The 15,130-nt window shown below is 39.0% G+C and overlaps 1 protein-coding gene across 1 annotated transcript in view; it reads left to right on the top strand.

Annotated features, from left to right (window-relative positions):
- si:ch73-335l21.1 (insulin receptor substrate 1-B) overlaps positions 1-15,130 on the top strand; it is a 107,414-nt gene that overhangs the window by 28,083 nt on the left and 64,201 nt on the right. The window contains exon 2 of the mRNA XM_039746970.1: positions 1,303-4,404. Within this exon, the coding sequence (XP_039602904.1) occupies positions 1,303-4,404 (3,102 nt within the window). The remainder of the gene's footprint in view (positions 1-1,302; positions 4,405-15,130) is intronic.

Here is a 15,130-nt window from a genome sequence, read left to right as displayed (position 1 = left end):
CTTGAACTAGGGGTGCGCTATCTGACTATTTTAGATTATGATTGATCTTAAAGATGTCTACCATCTAATTTTCAAGTGGAACGTACAGATCGTGATCTTTTATATTCTTCTAATACGCAATACTAATGAATCTATGCAAAGTCCACAAACCAACAGAATGATTTTGATGTTGTGATTGGCCAAATTATATCACTTGTCCCCACCGCGGCTTTCTTGCGCTACAAACGGTTTTCAACTCGTTCACACAAGCAGCATGTCAGATCAGCTTGTGCCAAAGAAGGACTTGACGTCAGTAGTGTGACACTGCCAGAGCTCTACAAAATGACCTCCAGCAGGCCACTGGTGTGAATGTCTCTGACCAAACGATTAGAAACCGACTTCATGAGGGTGGCCTGAGGGCCAGACATCCTCTACTGGGACCTGTGCTCACTGCCCGGCACCATGGAGCTCTATTGGCATTTGCCATAGAATACCATAATTGGCTGGTCCACCACTGGCCCCCTGTGCAGATGAGAGCAGGTTCACCCTGAGCACATCTGACAGACGTAAAAGGGTCTGGAGAAGCTGTGGAGAACATTATGCTGGGTCCCATGCTCACCGGACCTAAATCCTACAGAACATCTCTGGGACATTGTTTCAGTCCATCCAGTGCTGCCAGGTTGCACCTCACACTGTCCAGGAGCTCAGTGATGCCCTGGTCCACCTTTATATTTTGTTGCAATATAGTGTATTACAATTACATTTTCTTCTTTTGATCAGCTTTTTTTTATATCTGCAAAACGAACAGTGTCTCTTTGCCACACCCCACTCAAACAATTTTATACCCGCTCTTTTATTGTGTTTTTCATGACTTGTGGGAATTTGGCATGCTGACATTTCTTGTTGATCTGATTAGTTTTCTTTTTTTGTGTTCCTCTAATATGATGAATTTCATCTATTCATCTCTGTTTATGAAATATAATAACTATCAGCAAAAGGCTTGTTCTAGTATCAATAATTTACATGGTAGATGCTTGGCTTTTAAAAGCAAAGTATTTCCATAGAGGTGGATTTCTGATGATTGTACAATTTTTAGATATTTTAATAACCCACATTTTAAAAAAAAAAAATCTTTGCCTAATCATGGTTTAAAATCATAGACTTTTCTGCATTGCAAATAAGCAACTATTGTAAAGTATCTGCAGTAATTCTTGTTTGAAGTAAATATAGGCTGTTTTGTTTAGATTGTTTCTCTTCAAATTTACTGCTTCAATAAAGTGTGATTAAATTACATGTCAATTATTTTTTTTCTTTTTTTTTTAGGTAAAATCCATGGGGAGAATGTTGAATATGGGGTAGCTACTCCTGGACCTGCCTTTAAGGAGGTATGGCAAGTTAAAGTTTGGCCAAAGGGACTTGGCCAAGCAAAAAACCTGGTGGGCATTTACCGGCTCTGCCTCACAGACAAGACTGTGAACTTTGTTAAGCTCAATTCAGATGCAGCTGCTGTTGTTCTCCAGCTAATGAATGTTCGGCGTTGTGGACACTCTGAGAATTTTTTCTTTGTTGAAGTGGGTCGCTCTGCAGTAACAGGACCTGGTGAGTTTTGGATGCAGGTTGATGATTCTGTTGTTGCACAAAACATGCATGAGACACTTTTAGAAGCTATGAAAGCCCTAAATGAAGAGTTTCGGCAACGAAGCAAAAGTCAGTCCTCTTCTACATCGTCCAACCCTATCACTGTTCCCTCAAGAAGGTACCACCCTAATCCCCCTCCAAGCCAAGTTGGGTTCTCGCGCAAATCCAGAAGTGAAACTCCAAACCCAACTAGCAATGTTTCCCCAACACAAGTCTCTAAAATTAGCTATCCTAGGGGACGCACATCTAGTGATGGGAGTCGTTCTAATCATGAAGAAGGAAGCTGTGGAAGTCCAAGCAATTCATGTTCCACTACCCCCACTTTAAGACCAAAATCTTCAAGGGCCAAATCATCCTCCAAAACTGTGCCAAACCATGTCAAATCAACCCCAGTATGTACAGCTCCCTCACCAGCCCCTAGTCCTGCAAGTCTTTCCTCAAGCAGTGGCCATGGCTCTGAATGTGGAGCATATGCTAGAGGAGTCAGTGTTAGTGAAGCCTCAGTTTCTGGGTCCCTAAGTGATTATGGGTCATCAGATGAAAGTGCTTGTAGCCCTGGTGATGCTCCACTTTTTCATGGTCATTTAGCTTCTGATCTTTTTAATACATGCACTTTAACTGGGGATAAGATGGCTGACTATATCACCATGGGTAGAAGGGGTGGACACAGTCTAATGCAGCATCCACCTCCTCCCAGAAGAATCCTGCGACGTTCTTCAAGCAGAGATGGCGAGGCTGAACGTAGGTTGTTGAGTAAACGGGCATCTCTTCCTCCAATGTCTCTTGAAAAGGTAACTCCAGGACTGTCTCGTCGGCATGTTAATGTTGCATCAGCTGCTGAAGAGGAGGGGATAGAGGATGACTACGCAGTTATGTCTCGTAGTACAAGTCGGGAATCCTTCACACGAGTTGCTTTGGGAGGAAGTTATTTAGATATTCCTGGTAATGATTCCCAAGAAGCTAACCGAATGGTTGGCCATGTTGAACAGACTGTTGATAATGGGTACATGTCAATGCTCCCTGGTGTAGTTATCCCAGTCTCTGGCCAAGGTACTGCAGTTGATACTAACTCTAAACCAGATGATTACATGTCAATGACTCCTAACAGCACTGTTTCACCACCACAACAGATTAATGCACGTGTGTCTGATGGATACATGATGATGTCTCCTAATAGCAGTTGTTCACCAGATCAGCGTGGAAGCACATGGGGAGGACACCATCTACCAGGTGGTGGGGGTAGTAGTGTGGACAGTAAAACTGGAAGTGACTACATGAATATGTCTCCGGTCAGCAGTCGCTCTGCCTGCAGCACACCTCCTGAAGGATTACCACTTCTCCCAGAGGTGCCTAAAATGGTTTATTCTTATTATTCTCTACCAAGGTCTTATAAACACAGTTCTGCCAATTTTGATAATGATACTGGTAAAGAGGTCCAGGTTGAGAATAGTAAGATTAACAATGGCTACCTTAGTAGACCAAGACTGCTAAACAGAGATGTACATAGCTCGCATCCAGCTACCAGGTTGCTATCTTCATCCTCTTTTTCATCTGGCTCAGCCAGTAGTGAGAGTCTTGGAGAAGTAGAAGAACATACAACCAGAGGAAGGTTTTTTCCTGGCTCAGTTTCTGGTACTGATAATATTCTGAAAGAGGACTACAAAGGAGTAGCTGGTCATAGTCAAGTTGGCAAGGGCAGCCATCGCTTTCGGCCAGTCAGCCTGTTTGTGGATGTTGCCAAAGCAAACACCTTGCCTAGAGTCAAGGTAACTCCTTTGCTTCCTGAGCCAAAAAGTCCTGGTGAATATGTGAGCATAGAATTTAGAGATGATGTTGGAGTGCCTGCCAGGGTGCTGAAGAGGCCAACTTCATGCATAAGCGGCCTTCATTCTAGCCCAATTCAGCCCGACCACCTTGGGTCAGAATATGTAAACATGGAATTGGGCCCTCCTGTGACTTTTGATGGTTATCAAGCACCATTGTCTGGCTTGGTTTATGAGGAGAGGAATTTGGTATGTGACTCAAGACCCAAAATTAATGAAGACCCTAATCCTAAATTCAGCACAGTTAACAAAACATGTGGTACTGCTTCACCCTTGGATTCTCCTTCCTTTGGAGACTACACAGAGATGGCCTACAGTCCTGGGCCAAAGTTGCCAATAGAAGCACCGGCATCCCAGTATGCTGAGGAGGACCACTCTGCCATCGTACAGCCACCATTGCCAATTTTGAGCCATGTTGCTTGTGAATTTCCTCTCCAAAAAATAAACCCTAATCCAGACCAGGGAGCTAAAGTGATCAGGGCAGATCCTCAGGGACGTAGGAGGCACTGTTCAGAAACCTTTTTAGCTCCCATGGTTCAACAGCCTCTGTTAACTCATTTGACTCAGTCTACCGCATCTCCGTTTACAGATCAGTCATCAAAATGTTCTGATGTGGAGGCGTATGGCATAAATGCAAGTTTTGACATTACAAATGAGCTTGCTGCTACCCCTCAATCTTACATCCCTTCGACTGCTTCAATTCCAGCGTCTGCCTCTCCTCCACCCTCTACTTCTCCTTCTGGGGAGCAAGGACTCAATTACATAGACTTGGACTTGGCCAACAAAGATATCGCTCATACTGCTTTAGAAGGTACAGCAACCACACAACCACCTGTTCGCATGTTTACTTCTTTACTCAGCAATGGAGGCAGTACTGCATCCACTTTGAACACTTATGCCAGCATTGATTTTCATAAGTCAGAGGAGTTGCGATCCTTCAAGAGCAATGGAAGAGAGAGCACAGGTAAGCAGAAAAAGGCTTTGTATAATGTTTTCTAATGTATAGTGGAAGGGGGAGAAACAATGAAAAATGTGATCGATTTTGAAAGTAAATGTTGTGGTTCATTTTGTTGAAAAAAGAACTTTCCATGTTTTTCTCTCACATTTTATGTGTTTGATAATTGATTACTTGATTCCGGAGTTAATTTCTGCAAATTTGAAAATGTATGCATGCTTTAAGATTCAGGTGCATTTGGAGACTTGGTTTGAGAATTTAAATTTTATATATATATATATATATAAGAGAGCTATCGCTAACATTTTTGTAAGATTGAGTTTTCTGAAATGACAGAATGTAATGTATACACTTTTTTTTTTTTTATTTATATGATTTTACAATATTGTGTAGTTAACAACACAGCCTAAATAGGCTTGCTGGGACTGAAGTAGCTTTCATAGAGAGCCAGTTTCAACTCTAGTGATGTAACAGTTGCATTGGCTGATGTACTGTTGTGAAAAGTGCATGGTTAATTTCTTAGCCTATAATTTTTGAAAGAACTACTCGTTGGAGAGAAAATCTGTGTCTCGCGTTAAAGTTGCTGGCTGCATTCAACCATGATGAATAGCAGGTGATAATGGCATGTTGCTGTTAATTTATGGTGTCAGAAAAATAATGCATGTTTACAGTCTTCAGATAGTCATAAGGCTGTTTTTAGTGTCCTATAAATGCTGAACACGTTTATTTCATGTAAGGTACACTTAAAATGCTCCTTTCCTCTTCCATTCACTTCTAAATAAGCGACATTTTGCTTTCATTGCTTGTATGTTTTACATTTATGGTCATGAAGATAATTTAACTTGCTTGATATGCCCAACTAGAAGGAGAGGTATGTTAGACCCTGTCCACATGAATGCGCTTTCATTTAAAAATACACTTTTACATCATCGCCTTTCATCCACATTACCCTGTTGTTTTCAACCCCTGAAAACAAAGACTTTTAAAAGTATCCAGAGCCGAATTCTTCTGTAAACGTAGCATCAGTGTTTCATTGTGAATGAACATAGACTTGGTTTTCTGAAAGTGATACTCTAATGCTGTGCTGATTTGTTTGTTCCTATTTTGTGACCCTTTCCTGATTGCATCCTGTTAATTACAATGGCATATTCCCTGACTTGTTGCCCTTCACGGACGACAAACATTTTACAACATAGCAGGCATTAAATAGTTGCTTTCCTTGGAGATTGTTCCACTTAGCTGTATATGTTTCAGTTGTGTTTCTTTATTTTTTATAAAATGCATGAATGCTACATATATACATAAAAACCAAATGATTTACCAGTTGATAAAGTTTTGCAATAAATCCCATGCCGATTTGTTGTGAAAAATTCAGAGCCATGTGAAAATCGGATTGTAAAAAGCTCAGTTGACAGCCTGTAATTAACATTTATTACTTAAATGTAATCTGTTGTAGCGATCAGTCGAACATGTGGAACATATTTGAAAAATTTGACTCTATGATTGCACATTTACAATTTTGTTGGCTGTAGTCCTATTCATTCCGATTTGTAGTATATGTCACTGGAGGACGAATGTGCTGTTTTACACAATAAATATTAAGTCTTCAATGAGTGAGAGAAAACCATAGCACCTATATCGTGGTACAAGTTGATAGCAAAATTCAGAAAATGTTAAAGACCAATTTGTTTTTTAAAAAAAAAAAAAAAAAATTCTCAGTACTACTGAGTGAAAGTCAGACCTCGCCTGTGTCTTACTACAAGTAGAGAAATTACTAATGAATGCCCAATAAACACGCAGGCAAAAAGTGAGGTAAAAACTGCATGAAAATTGTATCCCAGTAGTGTTGCTACAGCACCACTTAACACTTGGAGAACAGAAAAGAGAACTTCAGTAAAAGCATGGACCATGGAACATATCTGCAGCAGGGTGAGGTGGATGCACAAAGATTGTTGAAAATAGCATTAGTAATGGTATTTGGTGATATTATAAAGATGATTTAAAATAAATTTGAAAAAGTAAAAGCTACTACAGTAATTTCTCATTCAAACCCTCTTCTTTAACTGTTTGGCACCTTCAAAAATCAATGGCTTTGCTGTGATAAAAATGGCATGCGATCTAATAAGTTGTATTTTGATTTATTGACACGTGTACAGAGTACAATGAAATTCTTGTCTGCACATTTGACCACTCTGTACTATGCTGCCAACGTCTGACAGTAAAAATTTCACTGCATAGGTTATGTAAGGGGCAGCACGGGGGCGCAGTGGTAGCGCTGCTGCCTCGCAGTTAGGAGACCCGGGTTCGCTTCCCGGGTCCTCCCTGCGTGGAGTTTGCATGTTCTCCCCGTGTCTGCGTGGGTTTCCTCCAGGCGCTCCGGTTTCCTCCCACAATCCAAAGACATGCCGGTTAGGTGGATTGGCGATTCTAAATTGGCCCTAGTGTGTGCTTGGTGTGTTTGTGTGTGTCCTGCGGTGGGTTGGCACCCTGCCCAGGATTGGTTCCTGCCTTGTGCCCTGTGTTGGCTGGGATTGGCTCCAGCAGACCCCCCGTGACCCTGTATTCGGATTCAGCAGGGTTAGAAAATGGATGGATGGATGGTTATGTAAGATATAACAGTACAGCATAGCATATAACAGGTGTGTAGTACCCTGGGTTTTTATGGGTCTTCCATTTCCTACACCTCATGAACAGAAGGCTTGTTTGGTAACATTGTAGATTCTGAAAAACTGATCTGTAAACAATGGCCCTGACTAATACAAACCAAAGGAGAAAACAAGTCAAACCTGGCTAAGCACCTGAAAGACTAACCCCACTGATTTGATATTAAGAATACATTTTAATGTACACCAATATTATACAAATAATTAGCATTATAACATATTGGTGTTTTCATCCAGACCTACACATATTGCATTTACTTTTCCTTAAAATTACTGTTATTTATTTTCCTTTATGGCAACTATATATGACAGCAATGACCCTATAAGGGTCTCTTCATTGTGAAGAAACACTACTACACTACGACAGTTTAAATCCGAACAATATATTCAATCTCTTCGCTGTTCCGTTATTTCACGGAGTCATAATTTCCATTTGTGCTAATGCGATCTTTACTATTTTTTTTTGAGACTTTCAAATTTTTGTTCATCCATTATCTCTAACCTGCTCTACATGTGTATTGTGCCAGCTTTTTTGAATTCTTTGCAGCATTCTACTTTGTCATCTACTCAGTCTTTTATTTCCGGCCCTGGGTATGGTTAAATCTCTTGGCATAGTCTTGTCTTGCGGGATGTGAAGTTTCTCTCTGAGAAAGTCATGTCTCGTTTCTCTTCCCAAGATTTTATTATAATAGAGAGATGTAACTACTGGTCAAAGGTTTTGAGCACCCTTTTATTTTTCAAGCTTTTATTGAAATCCAAGCAGTTCATCGAATAAAGTCTGACCAAGTCCAGTCTCCTAGTAAGAAGTGGACTGCTGGACTTTCAGAGTAGCAAAAAGTATTAGCTGGATTTTCAGAGAAGAAAAAAGAAATCTGTGGTCAGAGTTCACAAACTGGGTACTTCTGTGGACCCTGCAGTTCTGTAGGAGCCTCCAGCATCCACCCACAAAGATGCGATCAATCTCCTTCACTGCTCCACCAGTATTGGAATACCAAGTCCAACGATGAGGTTCAGGCTGCTGGAACCAGGATCCAGCAGTCCACAGCCCCTGATCTTTTTCAAAGTCAAGGAACTTGGAGCCACTTTCACCATGGTTGCCAAATCCATGGAGACTGATACAATCCCCATACACAGCCCTGGCAGTGCTAGTGGTTGCATTTAAGTTTCCCATGATGAGAGGAGTGTCACATCCTGGGCAGGCATCAACATCCAAGCATTGTTGCGAATAGAATGTCTCCCTCACAGAGACATCACTCACCGTGTTAGGAGCATAAACTGAGGCAACAGACAAGGCAACCAGAGTTTCCTAAAACAGTCATTGAAAGGAGTGACATCAGACACCAATGGAAGGAGCCAATCTACCACAGCAACAGTTACTCCCCGAGTGTGACAGCCATCAGAGCGACCAGACCAATAAAAGGTGTATCCGCCTACAGAGATTGGACCAGGGAATGGCCAGTGTACCTCAGTGAGTGCAGCCACTGAAATGCAGAGTTTATGAAGCTACTCTAACGGCAAAGGAAATGTCGTCATGCTAAGGAGGCGAGAAGTTTCACACGCCTACCCTGATGGGACACCTCCATTTAGGACCAATGTGCTGCCATGCAGTGGACGGCACTTCAGCAACACACCAGTTCTGATGCCAAACAGGTCTGACCCCATCGGCTTACTGACTGTTTTGACTACTGAAATATTTCTCCCTGCAGTACTTATTAAGAATTTCTCTAAAAGTCGGACTAGGATAAGAATTTGTGCAAACACAGAGTAGGATATGAGAAGTATTTAGAAGCTTCCTACTGCTACTTCCATCTCGGAGTACAAATTTACATCTGAGAATGAATGATGCCTTGATTTTATAGCCCTGGCCACAAAGTACACTACCTTTGAAATCATCATGATGCTTTGTAATTTTTCTGTTGCTAAAGCTATGTCTTCACTACAAAAATGGGGATTATAATAAAGAAAACTTATTAAGGTATTACACAAAAGTGCACATAATTGTTGCCATGTAGCAAAAACATCAAGAATACTATAACGAGCACCAAGATGAAAAGACTGAGACACACATAGTGAATGAGAAGAATAAAGTTGGATAATGGATGTGTTTATTTAACAATGAGTTTTCCACAGCCGTACTTTCAGAAGAATCAACTTCCTACTGTTATGGCCACAGAAAGTGCCTCGCAAAGTAGCAGTTATATTGATACTATTCATGGTCATGAGTCACATTTCTCTTCCAGTATTACCTAAACGTCTTCCACTGTGGCATGTCCTGTCTATCTTCATGCTCCCCTTTATCTTCTGCAATCCTCTAATAATTCAATGCTCTGGGAATCTCCGCCTGCTTTCTTGACCTTTCCTGGTCTCGTAAACTATAATGTGAATGTTACAGGGGTTCCAGAAATTCTGAGCTTGATGTACCTGTGTGACATTTTGCTGTCAATCCCGGATCCTGCTTTGCTTATTTTCAGGGTAATATGATGGCTCTACAACAATATAGTTTGCATAGATGACCTCATCTTTTTGATACTTTGGCAATACTTGTGACTCTTTATGGTCCAATTTGTGCCAGTGCAGCTTGCTTTAACATTTACTTCAAGTGGAATGGTGGACCAATGAATTAATCTGCATATCACCTCACACATTGTAAGGTTGTTTAATGTTTGGTGCAGAATTGAAGAAATAGTTGGTTGTGACATACCCAAAAATATTTGCTATTGCAGAGCTGCATTTCACATGTAACATTTATTAGCACAGTCTTTTTAGTAAACCGTTCATGGCTTCTCCAAGTAGGTGGAGGTTTGCACAGGTTTGGGGAAGAGCATTTGCAGTATAGAGTTCAGTGCGACTATTACTTTTGAATAATTTTGAAAAATCAGATGCTAAGTATACTTTTTAAATCTTTTGCAATGTGTCCATTAAACCATTAATATTGGGCATGGGGCAGACTGGTTGCAACATTCTACAGCTTTGCTAAGAACTACGCATGGTATAAAGTTTTCCCAATATTTTTCACCTACTTGTTTATCTGTAGTCTCTTCAGTCATAAAATAGATTTCCAATTATCTTTTCTCTACTTTCTATATATTCCTCAAAGGTTTAATTTTGTACATAATCAGTTGGTAATGTGGTTTTGGCTAATACTTTTTCTCTATAGTTATAAACTATGTGCCATTACGTTTAGAAACTTTTTTTTTCTCTCTCTCTCTCTCTCTCTCTCTCTCTCTGACCAGACACTCTGAAATTTTTTTTTTTTTTTTTGCAGGCTCCCTAGGAGTCCACAGTAGCAATAACTATTAAAGCATGTGTGTCTGTGATAAGGAGTTTTTCTAACACCAACTGTCTATTAGATAGAGTTAAGGGCTTAGCACATTCAGTTTCCTGGTATACAAGGGTGGCTCCCTCTAATTGGAATCAAGGCAAGGTCATTCTGAAATGTATTGTATCTGCATTTCTAGGAATGTTTACACACTGTTTTCTGTCTCTCTGAAAGTTTATCAAGATGTTTGTTAACTTAAAACTTTTTTTTGGCTGCAGACCCCTTTACCAAAAACTTTTAAAACCATCGACCCCCTAGTACTTTACTTACTCAAATACATAGATTTGTACGGTACTTGATATTAAATTTCACGAGATATCAAACTTTTCATTTTAATCACTTGTAATTAATGATTGAAAAAGATAAAAGGACTATGGAATATGGCATTATCTTGTGCAACATTTAATATCAAAACCTGCACTAATGAAAATTCAAAAAAATAAGAGCAGAGTTTTTCATTTTTGACATTTATGAAATAAATATGTAAATTCAAAGTAAGTACAAATAGTCCATACTGTGTGTGTTTATTAAAAAAAAAAAAAAAATCGCAGGGGCTGTCGAAATTGTTTGTTAGTAAAACTTTTTATTTCTTCAGATAATATGACTGAACCAAAAAAGAAATGCAAAGTATGTACTTACTTGAAACAGAAGATTTTTGTTCAAACTCGAATAAATTGTCCTCCGATTTTTCTTTTTCTTATTACTGCTCCTCAATAAATAATTATATTCAAAGTTCAAATCACAAATAAGTATGTGACATATCAAATAAACCAATTTATAGTGTTTTATGAAAGCATGACCGTACAAGACTGACAGATTCTGCTAATATCGAATACCGTTGTCTCGTCCCACCTCGAGCAAGTGAGGACATGCAACAGTTTTTCATGTCTGCACTTGCTTTGATACGTTCGATAAGACAATGCACAGGCATGTTTGTGCTACATGTATTTTCATGCATTCTTCTGTGCGACTCTTAATCACAGATTTTACCTTTTCGTTTGCACGTTTGGTATGTAATGTGTTTTTATCAAAAAAGTGTTTTTTGTTTTAAATTTTATTTCTTAGGTACCTATTGGAATCATAGATATTTTGAAGTAGCAAACAAATAGCAGTAGTAAGGGGGTCTGTTTTTGCTGTTGTCGACCCCCAAATTTTTTTATTTAAACTATCGACCTCTAGAAAGTTCAAATTGACACCAGGGGGTCGACATCGACTACTTTTTATATATAGTTAGATAGATATAGATATATACGAGTGTGTGTGTGTATATGTAGATATGTATGTATGTATGTATGTATGTGTATATATATATATATATATGTTTATATATTTGTGTGTATGTGTATATATATGTGTGTGTGTGTGTATATTTATTTATATATATATATAAATATATAAAACACACACACAAGAAATCCTCCTGGATATCTATACTGATATAAACTGGGTAATGTGTTAGGAACGAAAGGATGCCACATCGTTTGATGGAAATGAAAATGATCAACCTACAGAGCCCTGAATTCAAAGACGCCCCAAAAATCAGAGTGAAAAAATTGTGGCAGGCTAGTCCATTTTGCCAAAATTTAATTGCAGCAACTCAAAATTGTACGCAGCACTTTGTATGGCCCCTGTGTTCTTGTATACATGCCTGACAACATCGGTGCATGCTTCTAATGAGATGACAGATGGTGTTGTGGGGGATCTCCTCCCAGATCTGGACCAGGGCATCACTGAGCTCACCTGGACAGTCTGAGGTGCAACCTGGTGGCATTGGATGGACCAAAACATAATGTCCCAGTGGTGTTCTATTGGATTTAGGTCAGGAAAGTGTGGTGGCCAGTCAATGGTATCAATTCCTTCATCCTCCAGGAACTGCCTGCATACTCTAACCACATGAGGCCAGGAATTGTCGTGCACCAGGAGCCACTGTACCAGCATAGGGTCTGACTATGTATGTATGTATATATGTAATATGATATAAAGCGAGAACTTTCCCAGCGGAGTTGAGCTCTGCAGCTAGACAATATTGGAGGGTATTGTTGTTTCAAGAATCGTCAAATTAACGTCTTCGACAGTTGCCTGTTGTGCTAATTTTCCATTAACGAGCAGAGAGAAACACCACGCAAGCAACTTTGACATACAAAATGAGCAACTAGGTCAGAGTAACTGCAATTGTTGGTTCATAGTATTGGCAGCTAACATTGCTGATTCAGTTAATTCCGTATGCTTATCTGCTGTCATTGGAAGGACAAAATGACATTTTGATGAATTCATAAGTGTACGTGATATATTCACATGATCATTTTTAAGAAATATTGTTTCATTTTGACCATGTTTACTGCATTAAATAAGTTTATGTACATTCAGTAATAGTAGGCTTTGCTTTATTATTGTTAGAAGTAGTAGTATTTGATGCATTATTATTATTAATTGTAGTTTATATTAGTCGTAGTAGTATTAAAATTGTTTTTGTTGTATCACATCGTAAGTGATACTGTTGGATATATCGGGTAAAAGCACACTAATATCCTTGACCATTATTATTATTAGTAGTAGTATTAATAATAATACTGTTATGTGAAAATGTCCCGTAAGTACAAATATACAGTATATATGTGTATACGTGTGTGTGTATATATGTGTGTGTGTGTATATGTGTGTGTATATATATGTATATATATATATATATATATGTATATGTGTATATATGTATATATATATATATATATATATATATATATATATGTATATATATATATATATATATATATATATATATATATATATATATATATATATATATATGTATATATATGTATGTATGTATATATATATATATATATATATATATATATATATATATATATATATATATATATATATATATATATATATATATATATGTATATATATGTATATATATGTATATATATATATGTATATATGTATATATATATGTGTATATATATGTATATATATATATATATATATATATATATATATATATACACACACACACTCTAATAAAAGGCAAAGTCCTCACTGACTCATCACTAATTCTCCAACTTCCCGTGTAGGTAGAAGGCTGAAATTTGGCAGGCTTATTCCTTACAGCTTACTTACAAAAGTTGGGCAGGTTTCATTTCGAAATATATATATATATATAATATACCAACAACATATGAGTCACATATTGTACAAAAAACAAACCTGTTATCTGTACGAGTGTCTGCTATGACCTTTGGATAGAAACTGTTCTTCGGTTTAGTGGTGAGAGTGCTGGTGGCCTTTTACCATTTGCCAGAATGGAGGGAGAGTTAAATAACATTAGTAGATATTGTTTGTCTTTCTGAGGCAAAATGTGTTCGATACGTGTGGGACCAAAGGGAACAGTTTATTAATAATGTGTCCTTTGCACCACCTATTGTGGTGCATTCATAGTCTTGAGATAAGCAGGTATAATGCCTGAATGATGTGCTGCCAAGTGAGCATAAGCTTTTACAGGTGCATGGTGAAGCCAGTCAACAGAAAGGGAGACATCTGGGCACTCCAATTGTCTTTAAGGAAGTAAAGGCATTGGTGTGCCACTTTGATAGCTAATATTTAGTATGTCCACTTTAGGTTATTATGTATGCGGGCTCCATCTAATTGACTTTATGCAGCATCCCCTTGAATTTAGATGGAACTATGGTCTGCCTTTAAATTCTATGACCAGGTCCTTGGTTTTGGTGACATGAAGATGGGTGTGTTTTTCCAGCCAGTTCTCCCATACACATTCAATCTTTGTAATAAATTGCATTCTTAAGCATTTTAGCAGTCCAAACACAAAAGCAAAAGCTCAAGGCCGTAAAACCATACTGGATGCCCGTGATCTCCGTCCTTTAAAACGACACTGCACCACAACCAGGAATGCTACTGTAAAGGAAATTACAGAATGGGCTCAGGAATACTTCCAGAAACCATTGTCCGTGAACACAATCCACCGTGCCATCCGCCGTTGCCAGCTGAAACTCTACAGTGCAAAGAAGAAGCCATTTCTAAGCAAGATCCACAAGCTCAGGCGTTTTCACTGGGCCAGGGATCATTTAAAATGGAGTGTGTCAAAATGGAAGACGGTTCTGTGGTCAGACGAGTCACGATTTGAAGTTCTTTTTGGAAATCTGGGACGCTATGTCAACCGGACCAAAGAGGACAAGGACAACCCAAGTTGTTATCAACGCTCAGTTCAGAAGCCTGCATCTCTGATGGTATGGGGTTGCATGAGTGCGTGTGGCATGGGCAGCTTGCATGTCTGGAAAGGCACCATCAATGCAGAAAAATATATTCAGGTTCTAGAACAACATATGCTCCCGTCCAGACATCATCTCTTTCAGGGAAGACCCTGCATTTTTCAACAAGATAATGCCAGACCACATTCTGCATCAATCACAACATCATGGCTGCGTAGAAGGATCCGGGTACTGAAATGGCCAGTCTGCAGTCCAGATCTTTCACCTATAGAGAACATTTGGCGCATCATAAAGAGGAAGGTGCGACAAAGAAGGCCCAAGACGATTGAACAGTTAGAGGCCTGTATTAGACAAGAATGGGAGAGCATTCCTATTTCTAAACTTGAGAAACTGGTCTCCTCTGTCCCCAGACGTCTAAGTGTTGTAAGAAGAAGGGGAGATGCCACACAGTGGTGAAAATGGCCTTGTCCCAACTTTTTTGGGATTTGTTGACACCATGAAATTCTGAATCAACATTTTTCCCT

Source organism: Polypterus senegalus, chromosome 3, assembly GCF_016835505.1.
Source record: "Polypterus senegalus isolate Bchr_013 chromosome 3, ASM1683550v1, whole genome shotgun sequence".
Taxonomy (NCBI): Eukaryota; Metazoa; Chordata; class Cladistia; order Polypteriformes; family Polypteridae; genus Polypterus; species Polypterus senegalus.
The sequence above is the reverse complement of the archived record's forward strand: the minus strand, read 5'-3'. Positions and strand labels throughout refer to the sequence as shown.